This window comes from Salvelinus fontinalis, chromosome 23, assembly GCF_029448725.1.
Source record: "Salvelinus fontinalis isolate EN_2023a chromosome 23, ASM2944872v1, whole genome shotgun sequence".
Classification (NCBI taxonomy): domain Eukaryota; kingdom Metazoa; phylum Chordata; class Actinopteri; order Salmoniformes; family Salmonidae; genus Salvelinus; species Salvelinus fontinalis.
This window is the reverse complement of record NC_074687.1, coordinates 41,267,817-41,281,813: the sequence shown is the minus strand read 5'-3', so window position 1 is coordinate 41,281,813 and position 13,997 is coordinate 41,267,817. Positions and strand designations below refer to the sequence as shown.

The 13,997-nt window shown below is 42.4% G+C and overlaps 2 protein-coding genes across 15 annotated transcripts in view; one reads left to right on the top strand and one right to left on the bottom strand.

The window, feature by feature from the left end:
• LOC129821338 (formin-like protein 2) overlaps positions 1–4,631 on the top strand; it is a 79,149-nt gene extending 74,518 nt beyond the window's left edge. For 4 of the 12 annotated variants that reach the window (XM_055878921.1, XM_055878918.1, XM_055878917.1 and 1 more), the window contains one exon: positions 736–4,631. In XM_055878921.1, coding sequence (XP_055734896.1) covers positions 736–845 — 110 coding nt within the window. In that variant the 3' untranslated portion in view covers positions 846–4,631. The other 8 variants (XM_055878922.1, XM_055878920.1, XM_055878919.1 and 5 more) reach the window with 2 other exon arrangements.
• A 469-nt stretch (positions 4,632–5,100) lies between these two features.
• Positions 5,101–13,997, bottom strand: part of LOC129821340 (pre-mRNA-processing factor 40 homolog A-like) — a 34,913-nt gene continuing 26,016 nt past the window's right edge. For all 3 annotated transcript variants that reach the window (XM_055878925.1, XM_055878923.1, XM_055878926.1), the window contains 8 exons: positions 13,634–13,750; positions 12,766–12,903; positions 9,478–9,573; positions 9,160–9,246; positions 8,840–8,936; positions 8,535–8,596; positions 8,259–8,423; positions 5,101–6,232 (listed from right to left, as the gene is read on the bottom strand). In XM_055878925.1, coding sequence (XP_055734900.1) covers positions 6,143–6,232; positions 8,259–8,423; positions 8,535–8,596; positions 8,840–8,936; positions 9,160–9,246; positions 9,478–9,573; positions 12,766–12,903; positions 13,634–13,750 — 852 coding nt within the window. In that variant the 3' untranslated portion in view covers positions 5,101–6,142. The remainder of the gene's footprint in view (positions 6,233–8,258; positions 8,424–8,534; positions 8,597–8,839; positions 8,937–9,159; positions 9,247–9,477; positions 9,574–12,765; positions 12,904–13,633; positions 13,751–13,997) is intronic.

The following is a 13,997-nucleotide window of genomic DNA, read 5'->3' as shown; positions in this document are numbered from 1 at the left end:
TCCACTGTGAAAACACCCCTCTGGTCACCCTGCTTCTTTAACCTCCATTTTGTCTTCTCTTCATCCATCCAGCCCTAAAGAAGAATAATATTACTAAATTCCCCAATGTCCACTCGAGGGTAAGGAATTCCTCCAATAGCACCCCTGTGGTGGTGGATGTGTCCCAGACCTGGCAAGCATCTCTTTTTTTTACCTCCCTTCCCTTAAGTTACCTACCGCTGAGGGCTTTCTCTACTTCATGCTAGACTGACTGTGTTGGTCCCCCCCCTCCCTCCTTTCTGTTCAACCTCAATTTCCTAATAAGGTTATAGACAAATGTTGCATGTCTAAAATCAAAAGAATGCAAATTCAGTGTAAACACCCTTTATGGGAAATGATTACGTTCCCTTTTTTCCCCCTGATTGTTTAACATGGAAGGATTTTGCATATTTCTTTTTTGGGGGGGGGGCTTGTATTGGGGGGCACCTGTCCATAGCGTTTTTTTTTTTTTTTTTTATCGACAGAAGGACTAGTAAATATGAAAAATGTCAAATCCGGGGGGTGAAATGTCAAGGTCTTTTCTGGGGGGTGAAATGTCAAGGTCTTTTTTTTTGTCTTCCTTTTAGAGGAGTGAACTGAAGGGGAATGTTTCTTTACAACTCAAGCTGCTTTGCCTGATTGGCTGCCAACAAACAGCCTCTGGGCTCATCTGAAGGCCCTGGCATGACTGACACCTCTTATCTTCCTCCATCCCAGATCTTCGAAATCAGCCTTACAGGCGAGCCGACGCGGTGAGGAGGAGCGTCAGAAGGCGCTTTGACGACCAAAACTTGCGGCCGGTCAACAACACGGAAGTGGTCATGTGACGAGGGAACAGTGCATGTGCTAGGAGAGGGCTAAGGGGGGGGGGGGGGGGGGGGGGTGTAGCAGCCTCTCACTCTGGACTGAAAGAGAAATGGATGGACTGAAAGAGATGCCTAGACTGAAAGAGAAATAGATGGACTGAAGGAAAGGAAGATGGATGGGTCTGAAAGGTCAGTTATAGGGAACCTTAGACAAGCCAAGTGCCTGAAACGTACTTTTTATGTGATCAGTTGTTTTATTTTTTTATTACTTCAAGCAATACAACTTGACCTGGCTTTAATTGTAATTTCCTTTGATGTGTAAAACTGGACACGGACGTCCGTAGGGGGAATTCCTGGAAGAGATTTTTCCTGAAATAAGTGTAGAATGTATATGTGACACGGTTCCGTTATGCCTCGATCCCACCTCCCAGCGTCATTGTGTTTTGGGACACCAGAAGCACATGAATTTCCAATGGAGCGCTGCGTTTGCCTCGCCGCGTTGCAGCGGCAGTTGCGGTGCGTGCGTCGGATAAATCAAACGCACGCATCAAATTCTATGCGTAGACGGCTTGACAGAAATGGTAGCAGAAAGGTGAACGTTGAACTTCTGTTGCAGACATATCCAGATGACGCTGCGTGCCAATTTGCGCAATGATGCTGCAGGTGTGTTCGAGGCGTTAGGCGTCAAAAAGTATTCCGCCACAGGTGATGAATATGATATACAATAGCAAGTGTCTTATTACATTCCTGGTGCTCCTGCCATTGCTCTTGGAATTCCAACAATGCTCGAGCGGCACAACAAAATTGTTGCTAAAGGGCTAATGGCCTTATTAAAGGGGACAAGTCTTAGATTACTACTATGAAGCAGTGATCCAAAACTAATATGCTCAATGAAAGTACTTAAGCAAGTATCAGGTAGACTTTTGTACACCAACGAGTGACCACGGAGAAATCGTATCAGAAATAATATAGCTCAGAGGTGGGGCTCTCGAAATGAGACCAGGCTAATGTGAATTGTATATAGCTAGGCCTCCATATTACAGTATTAACATCTCATTCATCAGTGCTAATATGGTTAGTGGACCAAGTCGTGAATTATTAGCTCTATCTAGATAGAAATAGAGCACCGGTCATACTCAATGAAGAGTTTTTCGGTATTTTTTAAAACTATTTTCTACATTGTAGAATAATAGTGAAGATATCAAAACTATTAAATAACACATATGTAATCATGTAGTGTCCCAAAAAGTGTTAAACAGATAAATATATTCTTCAAAGTAGACACCCTTTGCCTTGATGACAGCTCTTGGCATTCTGTCGACCTTCTCTCGACCAGCTTCACCTGGAATGCTTTTACAACAGTCTTGAAGGAGTTCCCACGTATGCTGAGCACTTGTTGGCTGCTTTTCCTTCACTCTGCGGTCCAACTCATCCCAAACTATCTCAATTGAGTTGAGGTCGGGTGATTGTGGAGGCCAGGTCATCTGATGCAGCACTCCATCACTCTCCTTCTTGGTCAAATAGCACTTTCACAGCCTGGAGGTGTGTTTTGTGTCATTGTCCGGTTGAAAAACAATTGATAGTCCCACTAAGCGCAAACCAGATGGGAATGGCGAATCGCTGCAGAATGCTGTGGTAGCCATGCTGGTTAAGTGTGCCTTGAATTCTAAATAAATCTTCCATGCTTCACGGTGGGAACCACACATGTGGAGATCATCCATTCACTTACTCTGCATCTTACAAAGACACGGCGGTTGGAACCAAAAATCTAAGATTTTGACTTATCAGTCCAAAGGACAGATTTCCACCGGTCTAATGTCCATTGCTCGTGTTTCTTGGCCCAAGCAAGTCTCCTTCTGTAGCAATTCGACCATGAATGCTTGATTCACACAGTCTCCTCTGAACAGTTGATGTTGAGATGTGTGTGTGTGCTACTTGAACTGTGAAGCATTTATTTGGGCTGCAATTTCTGAGGCTGGTAACTCTAATGAACTTATCCTCTGCAGCAGAGGTAACTCTCGGTCTTCCGTTCCTGTGGCAGTCCTCATGAGATCCAGTTTCATTATAGCACTTCATGGATTTTGCCACTGCACTTGAAGAAACTTTACAAGTTCTTGAAATGTTCTGTAATGACTGACCTTCCTGTCTTAAAGTAATGATGGACTGTTGTGTTACTTTGCTTATTTGAGCTGTTCTTGCCACAATATGGACTTGGTCTTTTACCAAACAGGGCTATCTTCTGTATACCACCCCTACCTTGTCACAGCACAGCTGATTGGCTCAAACGTATTAAGAAGGAAAGAAATTACACAAATTAACAAGGTACACCAGTTAATGGAAATACATTCCAGGTGATTACCTCATGAAACTGGTTGAGAGAATGCCAAGAGTGTGCAAAGCTGTCGTCAAGGCAAAGGGTGGTTACTTTGAAGAATCTCAAATATAAAATATTTTGATTTGTATAACACTTTTTTGGTTACATAACTCCATGTGTTATTTCATAGTTTTAACGTCTTCACTATTATTCCACAATGTAGAAACTAGTAAAAATAAAGAAAAAAAATCCTTGAATGAGTAGTTGTATCCAAACTTTTGACTGGTACTGTACATTGTCTGCTCATGTAGACATCAAGTGCCATTCAAATACAATGCTGTTAAGTGGATGGTGGGGCTCTTGAGCCACAATAGCTCTGGTCCAGGGAATCGTTCGGTCAAACGACTGCGAGAGCACACCCGAACGACACCCCAGACCAGAGCTAGAGCCACAATTGACTCCGAGCGAATAGGAAAGGTGCTAAAACAAAGACTTATCAGCAGATACACTTCCAGTCAAGTGTAGCAGCTGCAAGGAAGGTACTTTAGGCTACTTGAGGAGCTTGTCATGGAAACTGGATTCCAAGTTTCTTTTTTTACTCTGAAAACCGCAATCGGCTAATGAATCTCTAGGCAACCGTCTACTCACTATTATTGTACATTTAATGTATAGTATTTAACCACTGTAAACGGTATCCATTCAGCTTTGTTCATGTGACCCACTTTGACATGAGCGACAGTCATTAAAAAAAGTGTTTAGCTAGTTATATAAAAAAATGTCAGAACAAAAAAATTACACAAAGCAAAAAAAAGTTTTGTAAATGTACAGATATTTTGCTACAAATTGTTGCATTGTTTTTTACTTCTTAATCCACTCATTACTATAAGGTTACTATTGTACATACTGTTTAAAACAAAATGTGCATCACCCTGTGATATACAATTTGAATGTTATTTTAACTTATAGGTTTGTCCATTTTGTATATTTAATTACGCCGGAAAAAACAAATCTGGGTTCACTTTAACCGAACGGATCGATTGTGTGAAGCAGAATGCCCTGGTGTCACACTTGCCTGAGAGTAAAGAGGCATTATATTAATATATGTCCCAAATGGCACTATATTCCCGAATTAGTGCACTACTTTTGACCCTATGGGCCCTAGTGCAAAAAAGGAAAAAAATAGTGCCCTATATAGGGAGTCATTTGGGCCATAACCCATTGACGTTCGGAGAAGCTTTCTGTGTTCTTGGGACCATAAATGTCCATGTTATATCATGTGCAACAAACCACTCATCTCTATACTTCCTATGTGAACTGTTGACCACTCATCAGCTTCACTCATTAGACTGGATAATAGTGGCATGTTTTAGTTATTACTTCAGAAATGTATTTTAGGCATTGTGTGCTTATTACAAAATACTTTTAAATAACATTTAGTTAAAAGGTAGACCGAGTTCTGGATTTGATCAAATAAACTATTTACACTATTATAATGTGTGCATCTTTATTTCAATTGTGTTCTTTATCATTAATTTGGCAGACAGCTGTTCAGATTCACTCTGGTTTTCTATGCAGGCTCATTGATATAAAAACAGGAGAAATCGGTCTTGTCATCTGTGTATGTAAACCGTGGAAATCATTACTCACCCGTCTGGCGGGCTGGGGCATAGGGCAGCAACAAAGGTTTGGGTTTGCCACTTCTGGCGGTCTTTGGCCAACGTGCCACAACCCTGGTGATGTTATTGGAGCTTAATCTAGATTTTCCTGAGCCACGTTGTCTCGGCACCTCTTACAGTAGCAATTATTACATACAGCCAGCCTAGCATTTCAATGAGCCACAGGAAACAAGGCTACTAAGCCTAGTGAACAAGAGGCACTCATAACAGAGAGGTCATATGTAAAGAAAATAATGAGCTCTGATCTATGGTGGCTGCTGGTGAGGGTACATGAAGACAAAACAAATTCATTTCAACTATATTTTATTACATTTATAGATCATGCAATGAGGACTTTCACAATTCCTCTTGTGAAAATCTAGCGAACCAATCCTAAAAATCCCATAAAAATGTATTTAAAAGGGTCTTGTTTCAGAGAGACATTTAATTCAGTCTAGACGTGCACCTTTGCCAAATAGTTGGACATTAGTCCAAAGCAGTGGTATGCAACTAGATTCAGCTGCGGGCGATTTTTGTCAGAGCGGATGGTCGGGGGTCCGGAATATAATTATAATTTGTACATTGCAAATTGACCACAACTAAGCACAAAAATGTATTGCATTTGAAAATGATTTCAAACGTTGATTACACAGAGACGATCACATCTCTTTTTATTTGCGAGTATATTTTGTCAACACATTTCCTAAATTAAACTTTTTTTTCTTTGGGCCCTGGTCAAAAGTAGTGCACTATAAAGGGAATAAATACAGTGCCATTTGTGACTCGGACAATAATTGTACTGAGAACTGCAAGGCATTCACAGTAAAGAGTATGGCATTAAGATGCACTTGGAATCCATTTCGATATCAAACTAGTAGCAAAGAAAAACTACAAAACGAATAAAATGAAATAGCTAGTGAGAAAACATTATAAAAAGGCAACACATTTCTGAAGTGTGTCACTAAATGTCCACACAGTTGACCTTCTTCTGATATCAAAGTAGTCACTCAACTCAGCCTGTGACCACTTCCAATAACGTAAGAAAACAGAGCAAATATTGACCAAGCATTCTAGTGCCAGTGTGGCGGGTTCATTCCCATTATACAAAACACAAGGGGAACAGTTCACACACAGTCCAAATAGGGCTGAAACATTCTGGTAACTTACCCAAAATTGACAGGAATTACGCAAATCTTCTAACTGGGATTTCTGGAAAACCTGTGAATTTCTGGAAAGTTCCTGGAATTGTGTAACCTTAATTCCAAGCATGTGTGGCGTTACGCTGAAAAAGAAGCACTGGGGGGAATGCATGGTGGATGAAAGAAAGACAGCATGAGGAAAAAGCAGGATCAAGGAGCATCCAGCTGTTCCAGTAGAGTCCTCCTCCTCTTCTCCAGCTCTCCTTCACTCAGCTCGCTGCCTGAAGTGTCCCAGCCACCCTACACAACAAAGACAAAACATCAAAACCCACATTTTCCCGACAACACTGGTGATTTCTAGGTAGTGTTGAGCGATTAACCGAAATGACGGTTATTTTGGGATTTTTAAACAACTAACGGACATCGGTTCAATTATTTTAATTCCGCTTCGTTGGGAGCGCGCAATCGAGAGGGATAGAAAGCAGTTGCTTAGGACTCTCCCAGGTGGCGCAGTGGTCTAGGGCACTGCATCGCAGCGCTAGCTGTGCCACCAGAGATTCTGGGTTCGCGCAGCCGGCCGCGACCGGGAGGTCCGTGGGGCGACGCACAATTGGCCTAGCGCCATCCTTGTCTCATCGCGATATCCTTGTCGATATCCTTGTCTCATCGCGCACCAGCGACTCCTGTGGCGGGCCGGGCGCAGTGCGCGCTAACCAAGGTCGCCAGGTGCTTCCTCCGACACATTGGTGCAGCTGGCTTCCGGGTTGGATGCGCGCTGTTAAGAAGCAGTGCGGCTTGGTTGGGTTGTGTTTCGGAGGATGCATGGCTTTCAACCTTCGTCTCTCCCGAGCCCGTACGGGAGTTGCAGCGATGGGACAAGATAGTAATTACTAACACAATTGGATACCACGAAATTGGGGAAGAAAAAGGGGATAAAAAAATTAAAAAGAAATAAAAAGAAAGCAGTTGCTTCGCAAGCCTGAAAACACATGATCTACGGGATTGACGGTTGGTATTCAGCAGTCATCAAAGTATGCCTTATTTACTCTGTGTTGTTACAGCATTCAACGCACATATAGTGGATTTTAATTTTTTCAAACGTGGCGATTTGAACAAACATTCTCCAAAATATTTATTGAAGTCTATAAAGTATACAACCTTCTGGTGTCTGTTGTAACGGATATCGCAGTTGCACAAGCTGGACGAAGTCCCTACACATTGCAATGGAGCAACAACAAAACAAATCAGCATTTTGTGTGATGTAGGCTAATCTTTATAGTTGCTGCCATATCACAGCCACTAGCCAGAGTTCCTGTAAAAAGAACATTCTAGGCAGCCCGAGCATGTCTGACTATACGCTATTATTCCTTACTTCATTTGTCCATTACTGCTTTAGACTTCCTACTATTTGTGGTGATAATCTTCATAGATATGCTGCCACATAGTAGCGAGAGTAGCTGGGGAAAAAAGAGCTAGCCAATGTTCGCAACGATAATGAGTAAAGAATCACTATTTTGACTGCCTGTATGCATCTTGCTTGTGTTTGATATGCTTGCCTAAATATACTGTTAGACAACAAAGTTTGTACCAAAATGTTGATCATGTCTTTTGTGTACAACATGAAAGCTGAAGGCTGCCTAACACCCTTCCAGAAAAAAATAACATTACAATCGCTCGAGGTATGGAAGGCACTGTTCAAACATGTCGATCCATATCTTTACTCTTTAGAGTAGAACATGAAGTGTCCCCCTCCATGTTAAGGGGGAAGCGGCAGTGGAAGCCCTGAGCAGAAGCTACGTAGACAACATAGTGGGCAGCAGCTCCGTAAAAAGAAAAGAATCCTGCACATGCACAGAAACCTCCATATCAATAGACACAGCAAGTTGGGTTGCAGCAAATCCAGAACCGCAGTCACTTTAAATCATCTTTGGTGTTGGACAGAAGACTAAAATCACCAGGAAGTGATTTTAAATTTAAGAAAAATCTGTTCATTTATTCCCACGCATTAAGGCATACGTGATCGTATCCCAATGTAATCAAAGTTGGAAAGGATTCCGATTTTGTCAAATACTATATCTGTTTGGGATTCTTGCTGTCAATTTGCTGTGAACAACTATCTTCCGGCACCCCGACCATCCGGCCAAGGCTGAATGTAATTGGTGAACCCTGCACTAGGAAATAGAATAGTAAACACCTCACTTGGACTAGGATGAGACAAAATGCTTGGATACAACTGCTGTGTACTGGCATGGAGTATTTCTTTCTTTTAAAGCATTCAAATCCCAGATGCATGGCTGGGTTTAGTGACCGGAATGTGACGTTTTACCTCCTCCTTGGTAGATTTCCTTTTAGGTGACTTCTGCTTGGATTCGGAGCGACTCTTCCCCCGGGACTTGTCGTTCTCTTTTTCTTTCTCCTGGTCCTTCTCCCGCTTGCCGTCCCTCTCTCTTCCTCCCTTCTCTTTCCGCTCGCCTTCGGATTCAGGAGATTGCTGAAAGACAGGGTCACAAGAATAAGCGCGCCGTCCGCCATTTGGCTTCACAATCTTTCCAGAGTGGCCCAAACATTCCCCCGAAATGATAGTTCCGTCCTGAGAACCTACCGACTTGTGACGCCTCTTCTTCCCCTTCTTCTTGTGCTTCTTGGACTTCTTATAACTTCTATCTGTTGACCGAATGGAGAGGGATGTCACAAACTGTCTGTCACAGAATATTCCTTCATTTGTGTTTTTTATATAGTGATTCTTTTTATTTGATCATTTCTAGTCAAGGTTATAGGTACAATACATTCCTATCAGCATATACTTTTTCATCATACCTGATCCTTATATCACAATTATCATTCAAGTTTTTAATTGAGACGATAAAAGAATAAACAAAAGTGATTATACATAGGAAAACCACTGACCAGATTCCCCACTGGAGGAGCGCTCGGACGGGGACTTGGACGGTGAGCGCTTCTTCTTCTTGGTGTGATAATCGTCTTCACCTTCAGACTCCGAGCCCTGCAGAGAGAAGAGGAGTGGGAGTAGTAGGAGGGTTTGTCTAGTGAGGTGCCATGCGGATACAATTGAAGGCGAAATCCCAAATGGCACCCTATTTCCTATAAACTATAGGGTTTCTGGTCAAAAGTAGTGCACCATCTAGGGAATAGGTTGCCATTTGGGACGCAGATACAAAGGGCGCAGAGGGGTCTTGGTTTGTGCAGTGTCGGGGCATAGTACTAACCGATCGAGAGCGGGAGCGCTTCCTGTGGTGCTTCTTGGACTTCTTTGAGTGTTTCTTGGTCTTGGAGTGATGATGCTGGCACTCGTGCTGTGAGAAGAAACAGCAGCCAGGTTTGAGTACTGTATGTCGTGACACTGGTTCTGTTCCAAATGGCACCCTCATCCGTATATAGTGCACTACTATGGGCCCTGGTCAAAAGTAGTGCACAATATAGGGAATAGGGTGCCATTTGAGATGCCACCACTGACATTGTCAGAGTACTCCCCCCCCCCCCCCCCCCCCCCCACACAGAGGTTACCAGAGTTAAATGAGTCTTACCTCCAAGACATGCATGAAGTCTTTGAATATCCTTTTCCTCTCAGACTCCAGAGTCACGTCTTCAAATGCAGATTCTTTGAGGAATCTTTCTCGGACCTAAGACGACCAAAGAGAGAAAATGAATAGTCAGAAAACAAAAGGTTTGCTTTTGAATAGTTGCATGACGATCAAATAATGTGCCAGACAGTAGCCCATTGATAACAACGTGTGTGTGTGTGTGAGAAAGGTAACAGTAATAATGTGTGTGTGTGAGGCAGAGGTGGGATCAAGTCACTATTATTCGAGTCACAAGCAAGTCACAAGATCTGAGTCTCAAGTTGAGTCAAGTACAAGTCCTGCATTCCAAGAGCAAGTCAAGTCTCAAGTAAAAAAAAATATACGTGCAATGACTTGTTCAACTACAAATCTTTGTCTATTTATTGAGGCTACCAGACCGCCATTGTCATTATTTTGTCTACAATATATATTTGGTTATGTAATAATACATTTTAACAACAAATTCCAAATGCAAGCTTCATAACTGAATGATAAATTTCAAGAAATTTTGACATACCAAAAGACCAGTAAGCCTATGCTAGTAATTGTTGCTTGATGTCCCATTGCTGGTGAGTTTGCAAAGTAAACAGTTAATATTATTGATCACCGAACAATTTTTGGAGCTGCATATTTATTTATGACAATCCTCTCTTATCGTTAGCGACCCCCCAAAAAGGAGTGGTTCAAAGCTTGCGAACACACAAATGTAGCCAGTCATTTACAGCCTTAAACGGCAATGCATTTTCAGAACTTAAAGATACAGAAATAAACAGTGTTTTTACACCTACATGTTAGCAGCCAATATCAAGTCACTTCTCTGGAGTCCAGCGCAAGCAGAATCATACTGGCTACCTGCAAGCAGCAGAGGTTGCAGGATCGGATGGAAAGCGATATCACTTTGGATGGCCGCCTAATGCTCTTCGCCAACTGTGTAGCCCTCTACTTCCTCACAGATACTGTCATTAAATTAGCCAGAATGCTACATTTTCATCCCATACTATTGAAGGCAGTGCGATGTTACAACCATCTTTAGTCATATAGCAAGTAGCCACCCAAACTCAGCCTATGTGAAATATAAAAATGATAGCTATCATTGTTAGCCTACCAGGTAGCATATCATTGGTCTGGCAAGGATACATCTGTAGAAGATTGCTAAACAGTATTTTATATGGATAATATAAACATACTAATGTTTATAGAAAATGATGCAAGTGCTTTCGGGTCACTAATCTGGACATGTGAGCCCGCCTTTGAGCGCCAATGCTGATGATTAATCATTGGTCAACAGATTCAAATGTTTTTGAGACAATAAGTTGGTGCAATAACATAGGCCTACACACCTACTCATTCAAAGGATTTTCTTTATTTGTACTATTTTCTACATTGTAGAAAAATAGTGAAGACACTCATGTAGTATCCAAAAAAGTATGAAATCAAAATTTTATATTGAGATTCTTCAAAATAGCCACCCTTTGCCTTGATGACAGCTTTGCACACTCTTGGCATTCTCTCAACCAGCTTCATCTGGAATGCTTTTCCAACAGTCTTGAAGGAGTTCCCACATATGCTCAGCACTTGTTGGCTGCTTTTCCTTCACAGCAGCCCAACTCATCCCAAACCATCTCAATTAGATTGAGTGGGTGATTGTGGAGGCCAGGTCATCTGATGCAACACTCCAATCCCTCTCCTTCTTGGTAAAATAGCCCTTACACAGCATGGAGGTGTGTTGGGTCATTGTCCTTTTGAAAAACAAAATTGGTAGTCCAACTAAGCGCAAACCAGATGGGATGGCGTATCGCTGGAGAATGCTGTAGTAGCCATGCTGGTTAAGTATGCCTTGAATTCTAAATAAATCACTGACAGTGTCACCAGCAAAGCACTCCCACACCATCTCCTCCATGCTTCACAGTGGAAACCACACATGCAGAGATCATCAGTTCACCTACTCTGCGTCTCACAAAGACACACATCTCAAATTTCGACTCAGACCAAAGGACAGATTTCCACCAGTTTAATGTCCATTGCTCGTGTTTCTTGGCCCAAGCAAGTCTATTCTTCTTATTGGTGACCTTTAGTAGTGGTTTCATTGTAGCAATTCAACCATGAAGGCCTGGTTCACGCAGCCTCCTCTAAACAGTTGATGTTGAGATGTGTCTGTTACTTGAACTCTGTGAAGAATTTATTTGGGCTGCAATTTCTGAGGCTGGTAACTCTAATGAACTTATCATCTGCAGCAGAGGTAACTTTGGTTCTTCCTTTCCTGTGGCGGTCTTCATGAGAGCCAGTTTCATCATAGTACTTGATGGTGTTTGCGACTGCACTAGAAGAAACTTTACAAGTTCTTGAAATGTTCCAGATTGACTGACCTTCATGTCTTGAGGTAATGATGGACTGTTGTTTCTCTTTGCTTATTTGAGCTGTTCTTGGCATAATATGGACTTGGTCTTTTACCAAATAGGGCTTTCTGTATACCAATCCTACCTTACAGCACTGATTGGCTCAAACGCATTAAGAAGGGAAGCAATTCCACAAATTAACTTTTAATAAGGCACACCTGTTAATTGAAATGCATTCCAGGTGACTATCTCATGAAGCTGGTTGAGAGAATGCCAAGTGTGCGCAAAGCTGTCATCAAGGCAAAGGGTGGCTACTTTGAAGAATCTCAAATATAAAATATATTTTGATTTGTTTAACACTTTTTTGGTTACTACATGATTCCATATGTTATGGAATAGTCTTCACTATTATTCTACAATGTAGAAAATATAAAAAATAAAGAAAACCCTGGAATGAGTAGATGTGTCCAAACTTTTGATGGGAGCTGTGTATATATATAACAAATACATACCACTGCGCTAGCTCACCTGAACTGGTGTTGATTGACAGTTTGCTGGTCCAATCAAAGGGCAGAGTGTGCGTTTCACGAACCAATTGTTGCACTTTCATTTTTTTGTGCAAGTGCATGCTATCTGGCTACTCTCACTGGCTGCTTGGAGAGTAATCCCTGGAGACTCTGTGCCATAAATGAGTGACAAAACGTAACAAACCTGGCCAGATAATTTCAAGTCATCAGTCTCAAGTCAAAGTCCTGAGTCTTGAGGCTCCAAGTCCGTCTCAAGTTGTCAAATGTGTGACTTGAGTCAAACTCGAGTCCAAGTCATGTGACTTGAGTCCACACCTCTGGCGCAAGGTAACTGTAAAACTGTGTGTGTGTGTGAGAGAGAGAGCGAAAGGTAACAGATTAACACATACTTCTTCCCAGGTGGCCTCTGGTTCCAGGGCTGGGGTAGCCTGCTTCAACATGCTCTTGAAGGTAGCCTCTTTCCTCTTCATCTTCCTGGCCTCCTCCTTCTCCCGCTCCCTCTCCCGAGCCTCCGCCTTCTCCAGCAACTACATCGGTACAGGAGGAGAGAGGGAGGTCACTCAGTAGCTTTTGGAAGCACAGCGAGGTCACTGATCGGCAGTGAAGCGTTGTGCATCCCAAATGGAACCCATTCCCTATTTAGTCCACTACTTCTGACCAGGGCTCATAGAGTGTACAAAACATTAAGAACACCTGCTCTTTCCATGACATAGACTGACCAGGTGAAAGCTATGATCCCTTATTGATGTCACTTGTTAAATCCACTTCAAATCAGTGTAGATGAAGGGGAGGAGACAGGTTAAAGAAGGATTTTTAAGCCTTGAGACAATTGAGACATGGATTGTGTATGTGTGCCATTCAGAGGGTGAATGGGCAAGACAAAATATTGAAGTGCCTTTGAACAGGGAATGGTAGTAGGTGCCAGACACACTGGTTTGTGTCAAGAACTGCAACGCTGCTGTGTTTTTCAACCTCAACCGTTTCCCCGTGTGTATCAAGAATGGTCCAACACCCAAAGGACATCCAGCAAACTTTACAACTGTGGGAAGCATTGGAGTCAACATGGGCCAGCATCCCTGTGGAACGCTTTCGACACCTTGTAGAGTCCATGCCCCGACAAATTGAGGCTGTTCTGAGGGCAAAAGGGGGTGCAACTCAATATTAGGAAGGTGTTCCTAATGTTTTGAACACTCAGTATATAGTTAGAGTTTTCGGACACAGAAATGGTGGTGTAGGTATAAATCAAAGAGCTCGTACGCTGTTGAAGGCTAGCTTGATGTTGCCTGCGTCCAGCGTCGTGGCTCTCTTGTCTGAGCTGATCACAGTGCCAAAGTCTTCAAAGCTAGTGTTTACCTCGACCATGAAGTTTTTGTCCTGTGTGGAGGAAAGAGGAGAGAGTTAATAAAATGAAAACTACCATTGAGGCGATCGTGCAGATTATACAATATCTACGCTGCAAAGTAGATTTAACTGCATCCCAAACGGAACCCTACACTCCATTCCATACACTACTTTGGATCAGGCACCATAGGGCTCTGGTGAAAGGTAATGCACTATATAGGCAAAAAGTAGTGCACTAAAATGGGGAATAGGACACCATTTGAGACCACAACGTGGGAGA